Genomic DNA, 16,663 nt, shown 5'->3' on the forward strand with positions numbered 1-16,663 from the left:
ACACACACACACACACACACACACACACACACACACACACACACACAACATACCTATGAATCAAAAACAACCAACCAAAAAAACAAACCAGCCAAGTGGGAGCTCACACCTTTAATCTCCGCAGTCGGCCTCACTCTGGCTCTGGCTGTCCCCTGACTCCGGCCGGCCCACAGCAGTGCACACATTTAATCCCAGCACTCAGGAGGCAGAGACAAGCAGGTTTCTGTGGGTTTGAAGTCAGCCAAGGAGAGAACCCCATCCAAAAACAGAAGAGGGGGATGAACTTTTGAGCAGTTTTGAAGGTGCTAAGACGACAGGGGCTTTTGAGGGTGAACTAAATGCATTGGCTGGAGAGCTGCAGAGGGCTGAGCTCAGCCCAACCTTCTGTAACTCCAGCTATCTGCTCCGACACCCTTTCCCGGCTTTCCTAATTTACTTCATTCAGGTATTTGCTCATAGCGATGAAAACAAGTAACTGGAAGGACAGGCGCTGTGGCTCACCGTTAAAAATGCTTGCCCAGAATCCACCAGTGAGATCTGCTGGAGTACCTCGGTGGTAGAGTGCTTGCCCAGAACCCAGCTATGCACAAGGTCCAGGCCGGAGAGGTGGCACAGAGGGTAGGGGAGCTTGCTGCTTACCCAGAAGACCTCAGTTTCTTTCAGCATCGGCTGGGTGGCTCAGAACTCCCTGTGACTCCAGCTCCAGGGGGCGTGGCACCCCGTGTGTGTGTGTGTGTGTGTGTGTGTGTGTGTGTGTGTGTGTGTACACGTGCATCATGTGCACATCTGGTGCCTGACGGGGGGGTGAGGCAGTCGGAACCTCTGAAACTAGAGTTGCAGTCGGCTGTGAGCCACCAGGTGGGTGCTGGGCACCAAGCCTGAGACCTCAGCAAGAGCACAAGTGCTCTTAACGTAGAGCCCAGCCCTCATGAAGCTCAGAGAGGGAGAGCGGAAGAGAGAATGTGAAGCCCTAGGCTCTGTCCTCAGTACCCTTAATAAACACTAAGGATTATTGCAAAGGGCCATGAAGGGCGCCAGAAGTTCTGGGTTTAGCAAAACTAAAGATTTAGCACTTAACATCTTAAACATCCAGGTGGGGCTCCCCTCAGCCAAGGGATTAGTGAGGACGGACAGCCTTGAAGGTTTTCCACTCCCCAGCGCACCTTGTGCTGTTACACGGGGTGTGAGCTGAAGAGAAAGGGCAGCCAGAGGACAAAGAGAGGCGCTGAGGGAAAGGACACAGGTGCCACAGTACGGGAGACATAGGCATTCTAAAACAGAGCAAATTTCGAGAAGGACCAAAATGAGATGCCGTAGTGACTTGAAAGAGTCTCGCCCTAGGCATCTGAGTGTTCGCTTCCTCCAGTCGTGGTGCTGTTGGATAAAGCTGGGGAGGGGTGGGCCGTGTTGGGGTGAGTATGCCACCAGGGGTGGGCTTTGAGAGTTCAGACTGGCACCAGTCCCCATGAGCTCTCTAACTCCTGCTTGCAGTTCAAGACACGAGCCTCCAGCTTCTGCCCCAGATGCCACGTCAGCTGCTCGCTGCCACTTTCTTGCCAAGACAGGAAGGACCCCTAAGCCGAATAACCCCTCCTGGCATGGTAACTGATACAGACAGACACTTGAGAGAAAAAGGAAAGGGGTACAGATGCTCTTACACTGAGAAGTGAGTGTGCCTTTGAAGCACACGCCTGGCACAGTGGCACATAACTGACCCAGCACACAAGAAGCTAGGACAGAAAGCTGAGGAATTCAAGGCCAGGCTACTTTACACAGTGAGAGTCCCACCTCAGGAAAAATTGTTTTTAAAAGTGGTCAAAACTATAAGACAGGCTGTGGTGGCACACACCTTTAAGCACAGGGCAGAGGCAGGACGATTTCTCAGTTCAAGGCCAGACTGATCTACAGAGCAAATTCTAGTACAGCCAGGGCTAAAAAGAGAAACCCTGTCTCAACAGCACCCTCCACTTCAAAAAAAAAAAAAAAAAAGTCAAGACTGGGGTCCAGGAAGATGGGTCAGTCTATAAACTTGCTTGTGCATACATGAGGACATGAATTCTGCCTCCAACACCCCTGTAAAAGCTGGGCAGTGTGGTACAGGCTTATCATCCCGGTGCTGGCACGACAGAGGCAGAGGAGCCCTAGAGCTTACTGGCCAGCCAATCTAGCTGCGTCTGGAAGATTCAGTGAGAGACTGTGTCTGAAAAGATCAGGTGGAAAGCAATTGAGGAAGACCCCCTACAGCAGCCTCTGGCTGCCACTCATGCACACCCTCACACATCTGTCACACCCTCACACACGTGGACACACGTGAACATATACAACACTTTTGTAATGGGTTGGGAAATCCTGCTTTTGAAGGGGTGGGAGTTCACAAGGCCCTGCCCCTCCCTGAGGATCTACAGGCAATTAACAGTTGTAGTGTCCTCACTGGCGTAGCCACAGGTCAGGTGTCCATGCTTCTGTGGTCATCCTAGTTAAATGCATTGGTTGGCCAAAATAAATAAATAAATAAACAAACATGAAAGTAGAAGGACTAGCTAGGAAGAGGATGGGACCACTGGGGGTGGGGTGGGGAAATTGTGATCAAAATGCATTATATGTATGCAAGTATATATCTTTGTATATTTGTACGAAAATATCATAATGAAACCTGTTAATATGCATAACACATGCTAATAAAAACTTGATGAGAAAGAGAAATTAGAATGATTTCAAGTAGAAAATGGAGTTTAAAAATAAATAAATCCTGGGCTTGGAAAGCTGGCGTTTCAGGGTACAGCCCAACACCATGAAAAGAGGGACAGGGAGCCGGGTGCAGTGGCGCATGCCTGTGATCCCAGCACTCCGGAAGGCAGAGGCCGGTGGATCTCTGTGAGTTTGAGGCCAGCCTGGTCTACAAAGTGAGTCCTGGACAGCCAAGGCTACACAGAGAAATCCTGTCTCGGAAAAAAGGTGGGGGCAGGGGAAAGCCCGAGTGTGACCTGTGGAAGAACGCCACCACCACCCCCCAGGGCAGTTAGGCCCCCTCTGAGTAAAGGGTGCTGCCCCTCAGCCCTGTCTGTCACCTAGTGCCTTCTCAGAGAAAGGCTGATGGGAAGGGGATGCTGCTGCGGAGGCAAACAGGAGAGTTAGGTCTGATGACTCTGAGGTCGGCAGCGCTGGAGCGGCTGCTGAGATGGTGGAGTCCTTGCCCAGCAAGCACAGGTACCTGGGCTGTTTCCCAGCCGTGGTGCCACGCACCTGTAAGCCCGGAACTCAGGAGGTGGAGGAGGAATTTCAGACCAGTGTGGGATACCCGAGACCCTGCCTTAAAAAGGGAGGCGTGTGGCTGGGTGCTGGAGAGATGGCTCAGTAGTTAAGAGCTCTTGTTCTTACAGAGGACTCAGGTTCAACTCCCAGCATTCACATGGCGGCTTACAATCGTCCATATCAGTTCCCACGGGATATGTCCATCTCCTCACCCACCTCCACAGGCGCCAGGCACACGCATGGTTCATAGGGATACATGCAAGCAAAGCACTCACACACAAATAAGACAAATATCAAAAAATAAAACTGGAGACCTGGAGACATACAGAGAAGGGAAGAGATATGCTGGGAGAGGGTGAAGAATAAGAAAACTGAGACAGAGCAGGGGCTGACAGAGATAAGCATGTAGAGAGCACAGAGAGACACAGAGACAGGAGGGAGACAGAGGAATGAAACAAAGACAAGGACGCTGAGACACTCCCAGAAGGAAATCAACCCCAGCCTCCTCCGAGGGCCCCCTCCCTTACCCCCAGGTCTGGGCTCTCTGCCAGACAGGAAAACCGGATCCAGCACTCGAGGGAGGGGCAGGAAGGTGGACCACATTCCTGAACAGCCTGTCCTTAAGAACAGATGCCCCCCAGGGGGTGCTGCAGGTACCAGGTGCTGTGGTAGCACACTTGGAACCTTGGCAGGGCATGAAAACAAGAGCCGGGGGATAGAGCCCACCCGAGTTCTGGGGCAAGGTGTAAGCAGAGATGCATGTGAGAAGGCATTGGGGCGCCACAAGGCTGGTGGGCGGCAGGAGCCTAGGGGGTGGCAGCAAGCTTCAGGGGCAGGAGCAGGAACAGATGGCATATGGGCCTCCAGGAGCAAAGAGTTCAGCAGGCATGGGGGGTGGGGTATCTTTTCTGACAGGGTTTCCTCCCTGTCCTGGAACTCACTCTGTGGATCAGGCTGGCCTCAAACTCAGAGCTTCCCCTGCCTCCTGAGTGCTGGGATTAAATGCGTGGGCTACCACCGCCTGACAAGACCCCTTTTGAGGAGGAGTGGAGCGTGGCTTGCTGGTTAAGACCACTGACTGCTCTTCGAGAGGATCCTGGTTCAATTCCCAGCACCCACACCCATACCCGTGCCAGGGGATCCGATACCCTCCTGTGGCACCCATAAGCACCAGAACACATGTGGTGCCTGGACATACAGGTAGGCAAAGCGCCCATACAATAAAATAAGATGTACATTATTCATAAAACATGAAGCAAAGCAATGGAAGTGAGAAAGTCCCAGGTGTGAGTTCCCAGGAACCCCAGGCACGCCGGGCCAGTGATGCTGGCGGTGGATTTAGGAGTCAGGACTGTACTTAGGAAGCAGAGGGTGCACCGGTCTGGCGGGTGAGGGTACGGTTCACAAATGGCTGGGGGCTGAGGAAAACACATAGAACTACAGGTACAGGGGGCCTTGAGAGGCTGCACCTGGCTGGATAGCTGAAGTAAACACACTCACGCACACACGCGCACGCGCAGAGCCTGGGAAGAACAGATGTGAGGGGAGCTGAAAAGTGGGCAGGGTGGGGACGTGGGGGTTAAGCAGTCAAGGAACAGAGACGCCGCAGACTCTGGCGCCTCCCACACTGGTCTCCACCCTGCTACTCTTCCCTCTTAAAATCCAGGGCCACTTAAACCTCCGCCAAGGGCTCCGTGCACCAAAGCGCTCAGACAGGATGGTCACCTGCGTGACAGCGCTGCTGCTGCCGGTTCTGGTGCTGATGCTTGTGTGGTGGGGCTGGGTCGTCCACCGAGCTCACATGCACAGAGGCCTACCCCCAGGGCCCACGCCGCTCCCGTTGCTGGGGAACTTGCTGCAGCTACAGTCTGGACAGCTGGACCGGGCGCTCATGGAGGTAGCTCCTACCATGGGCTGGGAGCGCAGAACTCTGGATTTGTGAAGGTGCTGTTGTGCCCAGGGGGCCAGAAACCCTGGCTCTCTCTCTGCAAGGGACAGCGGAGAAGACTGAGAGCCTGCACTCCCCGGTCTGAGGGAGGAGGGCTGGGCCTGGACCCCTGGGTCTGAGGGCTTAAGTTAGACCCCTGGGTCTGAGGTAGAAGTGAGGCTGGACCCCTGCATCTGAGGGAGGAAGATAGTCTGAGGGAGAAGGGCTAGGGTCTGGACCCCTGTGTGTGAGGCAGGAGAGTGCGGCCCGGAAGCTGGGGCCTATACTTCAGCGTCTGAGAAGGGAGGACTTTAGTGCTCCTGAACCCATGGAATGAGGGGCTGCGATCTCCACGGAGCTCAGAAGCCCGGGCAGGGTCCTGCTGAGCACCCCTTCCCTTAGCTCTCCAGCCGCTGGGGCCCAGTGTTCACCGTGTGGCTAGGCCCACGCCCTGCAGTGGTGCTGTGCAGTTACGAAACGCTACGAGACGCCTTGGTACAGCAGGCAGATGCCTTCTCCGGCCGCGGAGCCATGGCTGTCTTCGAACGCTTCACCCACGGAAACGGTGAGGCCCAGGCCGGGTAGAAGCGAGCACTAGACCAGCCAATTTGGTCTAAGTGCCAGTGGAGCCAGGCAGAGTGGGCGGGGCCTGATAGAGACTGCTGCTAACCAGGGCAAAAGGTTAGGCCTGGGCTTCAATCGAGGCTCTTGATGCAACCAACAGAAGCCTCAATTCCGAAGCCCTAAAGAGCAGCCCGGAATTGAACCAGCAGAGGTGGACTCAGCTCGGGTGGTTGGAACACGGTCTGGGGAAAGAGCAAAGCAATAAGTCGTCCTGAGAGGAGCGGGCCAGCGCCTGGACCCGGCACCCACAACTCTTGAGTTTCGGTTCCCACCGTAGGCATAGTGTTTTCTAACGGGCCACGTTGGCGTGCGTTGCGCAACTTTGCACTTGGAGTGCTGAGGGAGTTTGGCGTGGGTACAAGGACCATCGAGGATCGCATCCTGGAGGAGGCGGCATGTGTGCTGGAGGAACTGCAAGCCACCATTGGTGCGGTGGGCAGGGAAAGCAGAAGCACCTGGCCGGGTGGGGGGAACAGGGGAAGGTAATGGACTGCAGAACCACTTTGGGTGTAATGCAGATCCCAGGGAGCGAGGTGGAGGAGGAGCACGGCTTCTGTGTGAGGGGGTGAGGGTTTCCTCGCAGATCTTACTGGCCTCCCGTCACTTTCAGGCCAACACAGCTTTATTACCCAGAGCTGCTCTCACCCCCAGGGGCTCCATTTGACCCCCGGCAGCTCTTGGATAATGCTGTATCCAACGTCATTTGTTCTGTGGTCTTTGGAAAGCGCTATGACTATGGGGACCCAGAGTTCATGAGGCTCCTGGACCTCTTCAGTGACAACTTCCGTATCATGAGTTCCCGATGGGGCGAGGTGAGACGACCAACTTCTAGACGCAGCCTTGGGCCAAACCCCTGGGGCACAGCCCTCCCTACAGTGGCTGTAGACTTAATGACAAAGTTTTACGACCCACAAAATCCTGACTCAATTTTGCCACTGGGACTATGGAGACTACTTAGGCAGTACCGGTATGGTGGCACATGCTTTTGATTCCACCTCTCAGGAGCCAAATGCAGGAGGAGCTCTAAATTGAGGCCAGCCTGGTTTACAGAGTTCCAGGTTAGCCAAAGCTATAGTGAGACCATCTTTTAAGAAAGAACCCTCTCTCCAGATATACAATATGTTCCCATCCTTCATGGGCTGGATCCCTGGTCCCCACCACCGAATCTTCAGAAACTTCGAAGAGCTCCGCCTCTTTATCTCTGAGCAAATTCAGTGGCACCAGCAGTCACGGAAAACAGGGGAACCCCGAGACTTCATCGATTGTTTCCTTGACCAAATGGATAAGGTACAAGTCCCTGGGGCCCTGAGTCCTACCAACCCCACACTGGAGCAGCAGGCGGTAGAGCCTCTCCCTCTGCCCCCAGGAACAGCAGGACCTGGAAAGCCACTTCCAGGATGAGACGTTGGTGATGACTACTCACAACCTGTTCTTTGGTGGCACTGAGACCACAAGCACCACTCTGCGCTATGGGCTCCTCATTATGCTCAAGTACCCTGAGGTGGCAGGTTTGGCAACTGGGCCCCTCCCCAACACCCCTTTTACCCATCCCGCCCCACCATAAGCCTGCATGCGGAGGGTGGCTGGGGTGGGGTCTTGGTGGAGAAACCCTCACAGTTTCTGGTGACCCCAGCCAAGGTGCAGGAGGAGCTGGACGCCACTGTAGGTCGGGCTCGAGCCCCTAGACTGGAAGACCGTGTCCACCTGCCCTACACCAATGCAGTGCTGCATGAGATTCAGCGCTTTATCAGTGTGCTACCGACGGGGCTGCCTCGGGCCCTCACCCGAGATGCACGCCTCAGGAGCCATTTCCTGCACAAGGTGCACAGGAATTCTGCAATGAGGGAAGGGGACACTGAGTATCCATTCAGAGATAAAGGTTCAGTGCGGCCTCACAGAACCAGTGGTCTTGGGGCTCCCCTCCCAGGCTCTCAGGATCACCTTAGCGGATGGGGTGCAGCTGTGTGAGAGCACTTGGCCAGGACCTGCGGGGCCCTGGGTTAGGTACCAGTCGCAACAGAAAGGGTGTGGGTGGGGTGTTCACACACAATCTGAGTAACAGCGACTGTGTGACCCCAGGGCACATTTGTGATTCCCCTGCTTGTGTCTGCACACCGGGATCCCACCCAATTCAAGGACCCTGACCATTTCAACCCCACCAACTTCCTCGATGCCCACGGCGAGTTCCAGAACAACGATGCCTTCATGCCCTTTGGCCCAGGTCTGGGCCACGAGGGAAGGGACCCCAGTGGCCAGCACTGGGTGACCAGTTCATCTCACACCTGCACCCATATCCACAGGAAAGCGGATGTGCCTGGGTGCTGGCCTGGCCCGCTCTGAGATCTTCCTCTTCCTCACTGCTATCCTGCAGAAGTTCTCCCTGCTTCCCGTGGGAAGTCCTGCCAACATCAGCCTTACTCCACAGTGCACTGGGCTGGGCAATGTGCCCCCAGCCTTCCAGCTCCGCCTGGTGGCCCGCTGAGGTTGGGCTCCACTAGTCTGATCTCAGCGGCCTTGATCTCCCTTGCCTGCCCTAACTGTAAATCTCTTTCCGGAGACAAATACAAGTGTGTGCAGCTCTGAGGTAAACTTTTATTTCTTGGCTGGCAGGACCTCCATACACATGCTCCTCATGGCACCTTACTCTGTCCAAGCAGTAGCAGCCCAGTCCAGAAAGTGCCACAGCCAAAGGGTTGGGGAGTCACTTCACATTCCAGGCTGGAAAAGTGAGGAGGGGCGAGTATGCCCCTCAACAGACCTTTGCCAGCAAGAGGCCAGGACTCACCTCAACCCCAATCCTGCCTCCTCTCAACACACAATGAACCAGACATGGCAGGACGTAGGCCACCAGCCATACTGACCAGCCACCGCTTAGGTCACAACCTAGCCCCGCTCACAGGGCAACAGAGGTCTCTCCTTGTTGCTCCTTGGGTGACCCTTAGCGCCCTCCACACCACACATACAGAGGCAAGCCAGAAGCAGCAGCATGGCAGGGAGGAGCGGGCACTGAGGCTGGGGAGCTGCTGCTGGGCCCGGGGCTCCCCTCAAGGCAAGGAGCTGCTGGTCCATGCAGCTCTGGGGTTGGCCATTAGGTGGGTGTAGTTGGCTGTGATACAGGTACTTGGACACCTTTCTGTCCCGATGCTGAGGATGAGAGGAAGACAAGAAATTGTGAATCACTAGGAAGGGACAAAGAAACCAAAAGAAACCCGGAAGATGAGGACAGTGTTAAGAAATAAATAGGACTTGGGTTAAAGATACCAGGAAAGCAGACAAGAACTGGGGACAAGGGACTGATGGGAGGGTTATGGGTATGGGCTGATGACAGTGCTTGTCTAGTGTGGCAAAGGCCCTATGTACCACTCTCAGCGCCAGAAAAAAAAAAAAAAATGGGGGTGGGGGTTCAGTGGAGTGGCTAAGGACCTGGCGGCATACAGGGATTAGAAAGGACAAAGAAAGCAAGCAGGTACCTAGCTGATATTTGTCTCTGGCTGCTGCCCGCTCCTTGGCATCAAAATACCAGACAGTGATGGCGTACCTGGGAAATTGGGCAGTCAGAAATCAGTTTCTAAAGTTCTAGTTGCCACCTCCAGTGGCACACCCACCCTTGCAGGTCACCTGATTCTGGTTCCCACTTAGGCCCACTCAGCATCGTGTCACTCCCCTGTCAACTCTGGGGGCTGCGAGGAGTCTAAGAAATGTTTGGCACTGGGGAAGCAGCTAGGCACATCCCTAAAAGTACAGGTCATACCTGGTGGCATAGGCTGGCTTCACCTCATGTGGGTTCCGTCGGTCAGACCAGAAAATGAGCAAACGGTCAAAGAGTGGCTCGATGTTGGCTACCACTGGCCGACCCTCAGGGAAGATCTGCAGCAGGCCACCATGCACCTGCGGGCAGGCCAGATGAGGCTACCGCCTTACACTGCACCCATGCGCCCACCAGGGGGAGCAGCGCCAGCACACATCACTCCCTCCCACCACTCAGGCACTTAAAATGAATGACAGCCCAGAGTCTACATTGCCATGGAGATGGGCAGGAAGCTACTAAAGACAGGAAAAGGGGGAGAGTGTACAAGTCTGGGTAGGACTAAGCAGACGGCACCACTCCCGGAAAAGAGGGAGGGCCCACAGTCAGCTAAAGAGGAGCCTGCGGATCTCACTGCCCTGTAAGCTGCGGAGTGGAGGGCAGAACCCCAGCTGGAACATAAGCACACCGACCCAGCCCCCACACCCTACCTTAACATCCCAGTTCTGATTCAGGTAATAGATACAGGTGATGCAGCGCCCATCGCCGTGGGGATTGTCAACATGCCTCACGTACCCAAGCCCATTGCCTGGGTAACACGCCACCATGGCCTGGTAGAAATGGAGGAAGGTGGTTTACTGAGACCAGGCAGGGACACCTTGAGGAAGCAGGCTCACCATTCCTGCCCTGGTCTTTACCATCTTAGGCTCTAGGAGCTCCAGCCCAAGAGCCCTTTTTCCTACTTCAGCCACATTCCATCCTCAAATTCACCAGCAACCTAAGCTCTCTGGCCTCAACAACCCATGCTCCCACCTCTGCCTCCACCCCAGAACCTGGGGGGCTCAATGCATACATGATGGTTTGTTTTCTAGCGAGCCTAAAACTAGTCAGGTGTAGTGCTGCACGATGCACACCTGTGGTCCCAACACTTCGCAGGCAGCAGCAGAAGCACAGGTACAGGGCCTGCACAGAATCTCCTACTGAGTTCTGAGGTACGGAGGCTCCAGCCCTGCTCACATCAGAGGTTCTGTTAGGGTTCAAAGAAGGTACAGCCTGGCGTTTTCAAGGGTCCCTCAGGTAATTCTAATGTGAAGTCATGCTGGTTTGCCTGCATGTGACCTCAGAAATCCCAGCTACATAAGCTGTCCCACAGAGAGAGACAGGAACCTGACCTAGAATCCCAGCTCCCAGCATGTGGCACACTGTCAGCAGTCCCAGTGCTTGAGGAGCCTCAGCTACCGCTCTGTAAAACGAAGTTAGTAAACACCTTCTACTCCCAGCATTAACTTCTGAGAACACAATGTTCTAGCATCTCAGAGGCAGGCCTCCGCTGCCCAGCTTGGTCTCTGTGGGCACGGGTCTGGCTGAAGTTACAGATTTCCCTGCCTCTCAACCAGGCAGCCAGGGCCAGAGGATATCTGTTACCAGGGAGCTAACAGGACAGCCACCTCTGCAGGCCCAACCCACAGTGTCAGGTCTCAGCGTAGCCGAGTGAGCTGTGGCCCTGGGAAGGTGAAGAAACTCCCCCGCTTCAGGTACTACCACCTCACAGGATGTTGTGAGAACCGAACGAGATTATAAACCTCTGCAAAGACACAGTGCCTACTGCCACAGAACAGAGAGCTGAAGCCCAAGCTGAAACGGTATTTAAAGGAGAAAGAGGCCCTGTGCGACCCCACTGGGAGAGTCCAGTCTTCCGCCCAGTTGGCAACCAACTGTCTGTCTTGACCTTGCCACCCAGGTAACCACTCTGCAAGATGGAGCTCCTTGACAACGCTCAGTTCTACTTTTGGGTCTAGCCTAGCCCAGCAAGACAAGTATAGAAAAACAATCAGACACAGCAGTGTCTGCTCCCAGCACTCCATTCAGCCCTACATCCTGCTCCCAAGGCTCTTCTCAGCCCACTAAGCCCAGAGCTAACCCTTGTCAATGCCAACATCCCATCTCTACACCTGGTCAAGCAGAGACCCAGCCCTGGGAAAGAGGCCATCTAAAGCTGCACAGCACTAGTGAGATTCAGTACCAGGGTGCAGTAAGTGAGAGGCCCCAAGGAAAGCACTGGCCTCTTCTCTGTGTCTTCTCTGCACAGCTCCTGCAGAAGGATGGCACTCAAGCAACCACTCACTGGAGAAAACAGTGTGGCTCTGGCTCTGGTGGCTTGGAATCAGTGAGTCACTGATTAGCAATGGACAATGGCTCCTGAGCTGAGAATCAAAATCAGGGCTCAAGAAGGTTCCGCATGCTGATGGGGACAGAAGGCAGTGCTGTGCTCCCTCTAATCATTCCCCACACAGCACTACACACCCAGCAAAGCACAATTTCACACACACACACACACACACACACACACACACACACACACAGGCACCAAGACCACCAACCTGGAGGTCCTGACCCTCTCTCTGCTCTAAGCCTCAACACACCTCCCTCCTCCTCACCTCAAAGCCTGCAATCCCGCAAGTTACTATTACTGTAACAGGTCCCCAGACTTTAGCACGACTGACACCATGTTAGAGGCACCATTCTGACCTTAAAACCCAGCATATAAGGCCCCAGTGCCTGTCAAAACAAAGATGCAGTCCAGAGTTCCAGCAAAGTCCCTAAATGCACTAACCTTGCTCTTTTGTTCTGGCATCTGTAGTTCTGCCTCTTGCTAACTGAAGTGTGCCAACCAGTATGTTTTTTGTGTGTGAAAGACAAAGAGCTGTAAGGCTTGGGGCTGCATGGTCTGGGCAGGTTCCCCATGCAGCTACCAGTCGGCAATAAAGACTTCCTTTTGGGTTTTAAGAGTGTCCTTGTAATCCGGATCAGTAATCCCAGCACTCAGGAGGCAGAGGCAGATGGATCTCTGTGAGTCCGAGGCTGGCCTGGGAGTCTAGGACAGCCAAGGCTACAAAGAGAAACGCTATCTTGAGGAAAAAAAAAAAAAGAAAAAAAAAAAAAAAAAAAAAAACCAAAAACAAAAAAACAAAACAGTGTCCATGCTGGGTCTGTGATGGGTTTATCTCACAACACTTATTGCTCAGGACTCAAGCAGCTGACTATCCAAGAGGCCCTGGGCCAAATCAGAGTACCCAGGGGGGGGGAGCTGTGACATCAAAGTGCTACTCTGAACTGTGCCCCCTTCAGGAAAAGCTTCATCCACAGGGGACGGCAGTAGAGTAGCAAAGGCACTGACTCCCCACCCTTCTCCCCTCACAAGCAGAGAGAAGGAGGCTCCAGGATGCTGGAGCTGCTATTGGTAATAATACGCCAAGGACCCCACCACTACCACACATACTGTATCAGAACCAGTGACTCAGCTGGACAGCAGGCCCTGCCTCAAGCTGTTCTTAAAGGGGCAAACCAAACCAGCGAGACCCTCCCTGGGTCCCCTCTGTCAGCCTTGATGTCAGAGTCAAGCCCTCCAGCTCCAAGACCACAGAGAAGAGGCAGGGATAGAAGGGAAGGTGGGAGGAGAGGAACCACTCTGGGATGACCGAGGTGCTGCTGGTCACACCAGCACCCGATGCCCTCACTGCCACTGCCTCGTCACTGCAACACCCCCTAAAGAGAAGCTCCATGTGGCCCTTACGCTTCCTAAGTGGGAAAGCATTGAGTTGCTGTGTAGAGTAACTGGGCTAGCTCCCTCCTTCCACCAGCCTGACCAGTTCTTACCTCCCCATGGATAAAGGTCACTTAGAAGATCCTGACTCCCTAGGCACGACAGCACATGCCTATAATCACAGCACTCAGGGAGACAGAGGCAGGTGGATCACTGTGAGTTCAAGGTCAGCCTGGTCTACAAAGTGAGTCCAGGACAGCCAAGGCTACAGAGAAACCCTGTCTAGAAAAACAAAGAAACAAACAAGAACCTGACTCTTCCCTGTCCCCAATCCTAGCTCAGGTGTTGTCACCAACCACATCCAGATGGGAGAGACACTGGAGATCAACAACCAATTCCTTCAACCCCTCTCCCACACTGCTCAAGTGGCCAGGCCTTCCCGTTCCACCCCAACTGGTCCGGCCTCCGAGGCTACAGAGCTGTGTCTACTCCCCGGGCCCCCAGCTCTCCTGCTCTCCCCACTGACTCCCTCCTGCAAGCATGGTGGACACCAAGTTACAGCTGCCTAGCCAGGGAAGCAACATTGATCTTGCTTGCACCGAGGCCAAACCCAGGGAGGGGCCAACTCTGGTTCTTCAGCTATCAAGTAACGGGAGAGAGAGAAGTAGGACAAGTTCCAGCTGGGGTGGGCAGAAAATAGGCCTGCCCCCCCCCCAAAGGGGGGAATTCTGGTCCCCAAACCAGTTTCAGCCTGAAAAGAAAGCTGTACTGAGGCAGAACCCAAGATAGAAGCCCAGGGACAAGGGAGGGGACCATTAGGAGCACATCTCCCGCTCACAGGGCAGAACACAGCCTACAAAATCACCAGCCAGGAACCATAGTTGGCCAGCAGCAGGTACTCTCAACAGACTGTATCCAAATGACACCAAGCCTCAGACTTAAACACTCTTCCATGAAGAGAATGGCTATGTTAACAGACCAGAAAGGCCTTGGAGGCTCCTGACCCCTGGTTCTTGAATGGACAACTGGAGGCCTATGAGGCCCTAACAACAGTCTACAAACTCCAACCAAATGTACACCTTTCCTGAGAAAGCCTGTGACCTTTGGCAGATTTATCTGAAAAGCCTTGACTCCAAAAACATTAAGAACTACTGTCCTGCAACAAGAAAGAATGGAGAAGAAAAATATAAAGGCAGAGGGTCAAGGAAAGAGATCAGAGAAAAGCAGGCGGGAGGTGACAAACGGTCAGAGGATGAAGAACAGGGACTAGGGCAGGGAGGAGTGGGAAAGATGTGGACAAGTGCTCTCCCTAGGCCAGCACACTGTCACTCAGTGTCCCCTCCTGGAAGTTATTGATGCAGACACCAAAAGTAGGCTCACAGGGCAGAATGGAGGCCAGGCCAGGTGCTCCAACTAGACAGGCAGCACCTTATCCTTGGTCTAGGCTACCTCAACACTGCCACTCTTCCCTTCACCTTCTGGTTCTGCCATCTGCATGCCAGCAGACAGCAGCAAGCAGAAGCCTGTCGACCTTAGGTGCTCTTGATCTAAGATAGTTTAAGATGAGCAGTGGCTCCTGGTCTTCCAAGGTTAAGGACCACTGCCACCCGAGGCTGAACTTCTATTTCAGCTATAAAAGTCAAAGCCCAGTGGGAGGAAGAGACCTGAGTCCCCACAGGTAACTGGAGCTGCCTACATTCTTCTACATAACCCAGAAACTTGTCACCAAACCCACATGCCAAAGCATTAGGCACTGAATGGAGAAAGTGCCTTACCTTGGTACGCCCATTGATGATGTAGTTGCCCAGACGCCCTGCACAGTGGCGAATTACTGAGTCCACATGGGCCATGAGGGCACCGATGCTCCGGCAGCCTGGCTCGTGGCCTTCTACCCAGGCAATCTGGTCCCCACGAATGCTGCGTGGTGGGATCGCCCGCTGGCTCACTAGCTGCCCATCTCGCAGACGCCCGCCCCACTTCAGTGCTTCCACCTCAGCCAGCACACGGCCACCCAGTGTTGCCCCCAAGAAGTTGTCCTTGACGCAGATACCATAGTACCGCATGCAAGGCACAATATAGTCCAGGGCCAGGCGCTCAGGTGCAGAGGGCTGGGCTTCCTCCCTCAGCCTAGCACTCGCCTCGCCGCTGCTGCTGCTGCTGCTGCCACCGCTGTCACAGCCCACACCACTTTCCCCCTTGGCCTCCTGGTTCTCTTGCCTGGCCCACAGTCGCTTGCTGGGTGAAGGGGCATCCCCGCCATCCTTGGCCCACTTCCGCTTGGGGGCCTCAGGCCGGGCACCTTGGGCCGCCAGTCGCTGGCACTCCTTGGTGACCAGCGCAGCGGCGCCTTCACTCTGCAGTGGCCATAGCTCACCACCATCCTGCCCACCAAAGCCCTCCCGCAGGGGACTGGCAGTGGTAGTGGTAGCAGTGGCTGTGGTTCTGGGGGTCCCATTGCCAGCCGAGGCCTCACCAGATGCTCCTGGACGGTGGTAGGAGGGTAGCAGAGGGCAGGGCAGGTAACTCTCCACCCCCATTCTGGCTCGGCTAGCTTGTTCCAAGGACTCTGACACAGACCCTGGCAACTGAGAGAGAGCCTGATTCAGGGCCTGCGGCTGGCACGGGCTGTCCATGGCAGCAGTGTCTTCATCCCCCGGGCATGGAGGGCACGGCCCGGGCCCATGGTGCCACCCTCCTCCGCCTCCTCCTCCTCCACTTGATGCAGCCGGGGGCCGCTGGGCCTGGTGTGGGGCAGGGTGAGGCAGGGCAGGCAGCAGGGGTTCCTCTAGTGCCCCGGGGGTGCTCGCTGGTCCCCAAGTCCACAGTTGTTCCTAGGAGCTTGAGAAGGGACTGATGGGGGTGGCTGGAAGAGAGAAAAACAAGAACTCAAGGGGAGCTAAGAGACAAGCAGGCGAGAAGGGGTGAGGAAGGTACCAACAGTAAGTAGATGACAAAGTGGGCCACGGCAAACACACACACACACACACACACACACACACACACACACACACGGTGAGGCATGATGAAGATGGGGCCCATAGGAATTTGAGAGGGAATGGCGGGCAGAGAAAGTAATAGAGAAGCGCAGGGAACGGTGTATGGATGGCCCAAAGAGGAAGAAAAGCAACGCCGGGGTGGAAACAGGAGGCACCTGCCTGCCGGCTCTCTAGAGACTCGGAGAAAGGAGAAGGGAGCACGACACAGAAACCGGGAACGCGGAACCCCCGGAAGGTCGGGGCTGCGGGGAGCTTTCGCGGGAAGCAGGCCGCCTGAGTGCAAGGCCACGAGCCAGGGCAGGCGGGGAACACCGGAGTGCAGGGACAAAGAGAACAGCGAGGAAGAGCAGCCGGCGGGGCAGCGGGAGGGCCGGTGGGGTCGACCTGGCCCTACGGGAGGAAGCCTAGCGGGCCGACACACGGCCGGGCGGAAGGGAGGGCCCGTCAGGGCGACGGACCGACGGAAGGGAGCCCGGGAGGAGGGCCGGAGCCCACGGCCGGCCCCCACGCCCCTCCGCCGCGACCCGGGGGCCGCGGGCCGCCGCGGGCGACTGAGGCGGGCCCCGCCGGGCCGG

At 55.3% G+C, this 16,663-nt stretch overlaps 2 protein-coding genes across 3 annotated transcripts in view; one reads left to right on the forward strand and one right to left on the reverse strand.

Annotated features, from left to right (window-relative positions):
• Positions 1–4,969: 4,969 nt before the first annotated feature.
• LOC129667317 (cytochrome P450 2F3-like) lies at positions 4,970–8,285 on the forward strand. The gene is made up of 9 exons (XM_055594904.1): positions 4,970–5,149; positions 5,582–5,744; positions 6,081–6,230; positions 6,455–6,615; positions 6,914–7,090; positions 7,170–7,311; positions 7,437–7,624; positions 7,883–8,024; positions 8,104–8,285. Exons 1-9 carry the CDS (start codon positions 4,970–4,972, stop codon positions 8,283–8,285), a joined length of 1,485 nt encoding a protein of 494 aa, XP_055450879.1.
• Positions 8,286–8,375: 90 nt separating this feature from the next.
• The window catches only part of Egln2 (egl-9 family hypoxia inducible factor 2), an 8,771-nt gene continuing 483 nt past the window's right edge, over positions 8,376–16,663 (reverse strand). The window contains exons 2-6 of one of the 2 annotated variants that reach the window (XM_055594905.1): positions 14,868–15,955; positions 10,040–10,159; positions 9,555–9,691; positions 9,274–9,341; positions 8,376–8,947 (exon numbers count right to left, since the gene is read on the reverse strand). In XM_055594905.1, coding sequence (XP_055450880.1) covers positions 8,892–8,947; positions 9,274–9,341; positions 9,555–9,691; positions 10,040–10,159; positions 14,868–15,725 — 1,239 coding nt within the window. In that variant the 5' untranslated portion in view covers positions 15,726–15,955 and the 3' untranslated portion in view covers positions 8,376–8,891. The remainder of the gene's footprint in view (positions 8,948–9,273; positions 9,342–9,554; positions 9,692–10,039; positions 10,160–14,867; positions 15,956–16,663) is intronic. The other variant, XM_055594906.1, reaches the window with a different exon arrangement.

Source organism: Psammomys obesus, unplaced genomic scaffold (assembly GCF_907164565.1).
Source record: "Psammomys obesus unplaced genomic scaffold, mPsaObe1.curated_primary_1811, whole genome shotgun sequence".
Lineage (NCBI taxonomy): Eukaryota > Metazoa > Chordata > Mammalia > Rodentia > Muridae > Psammomys > Psammomys obesus.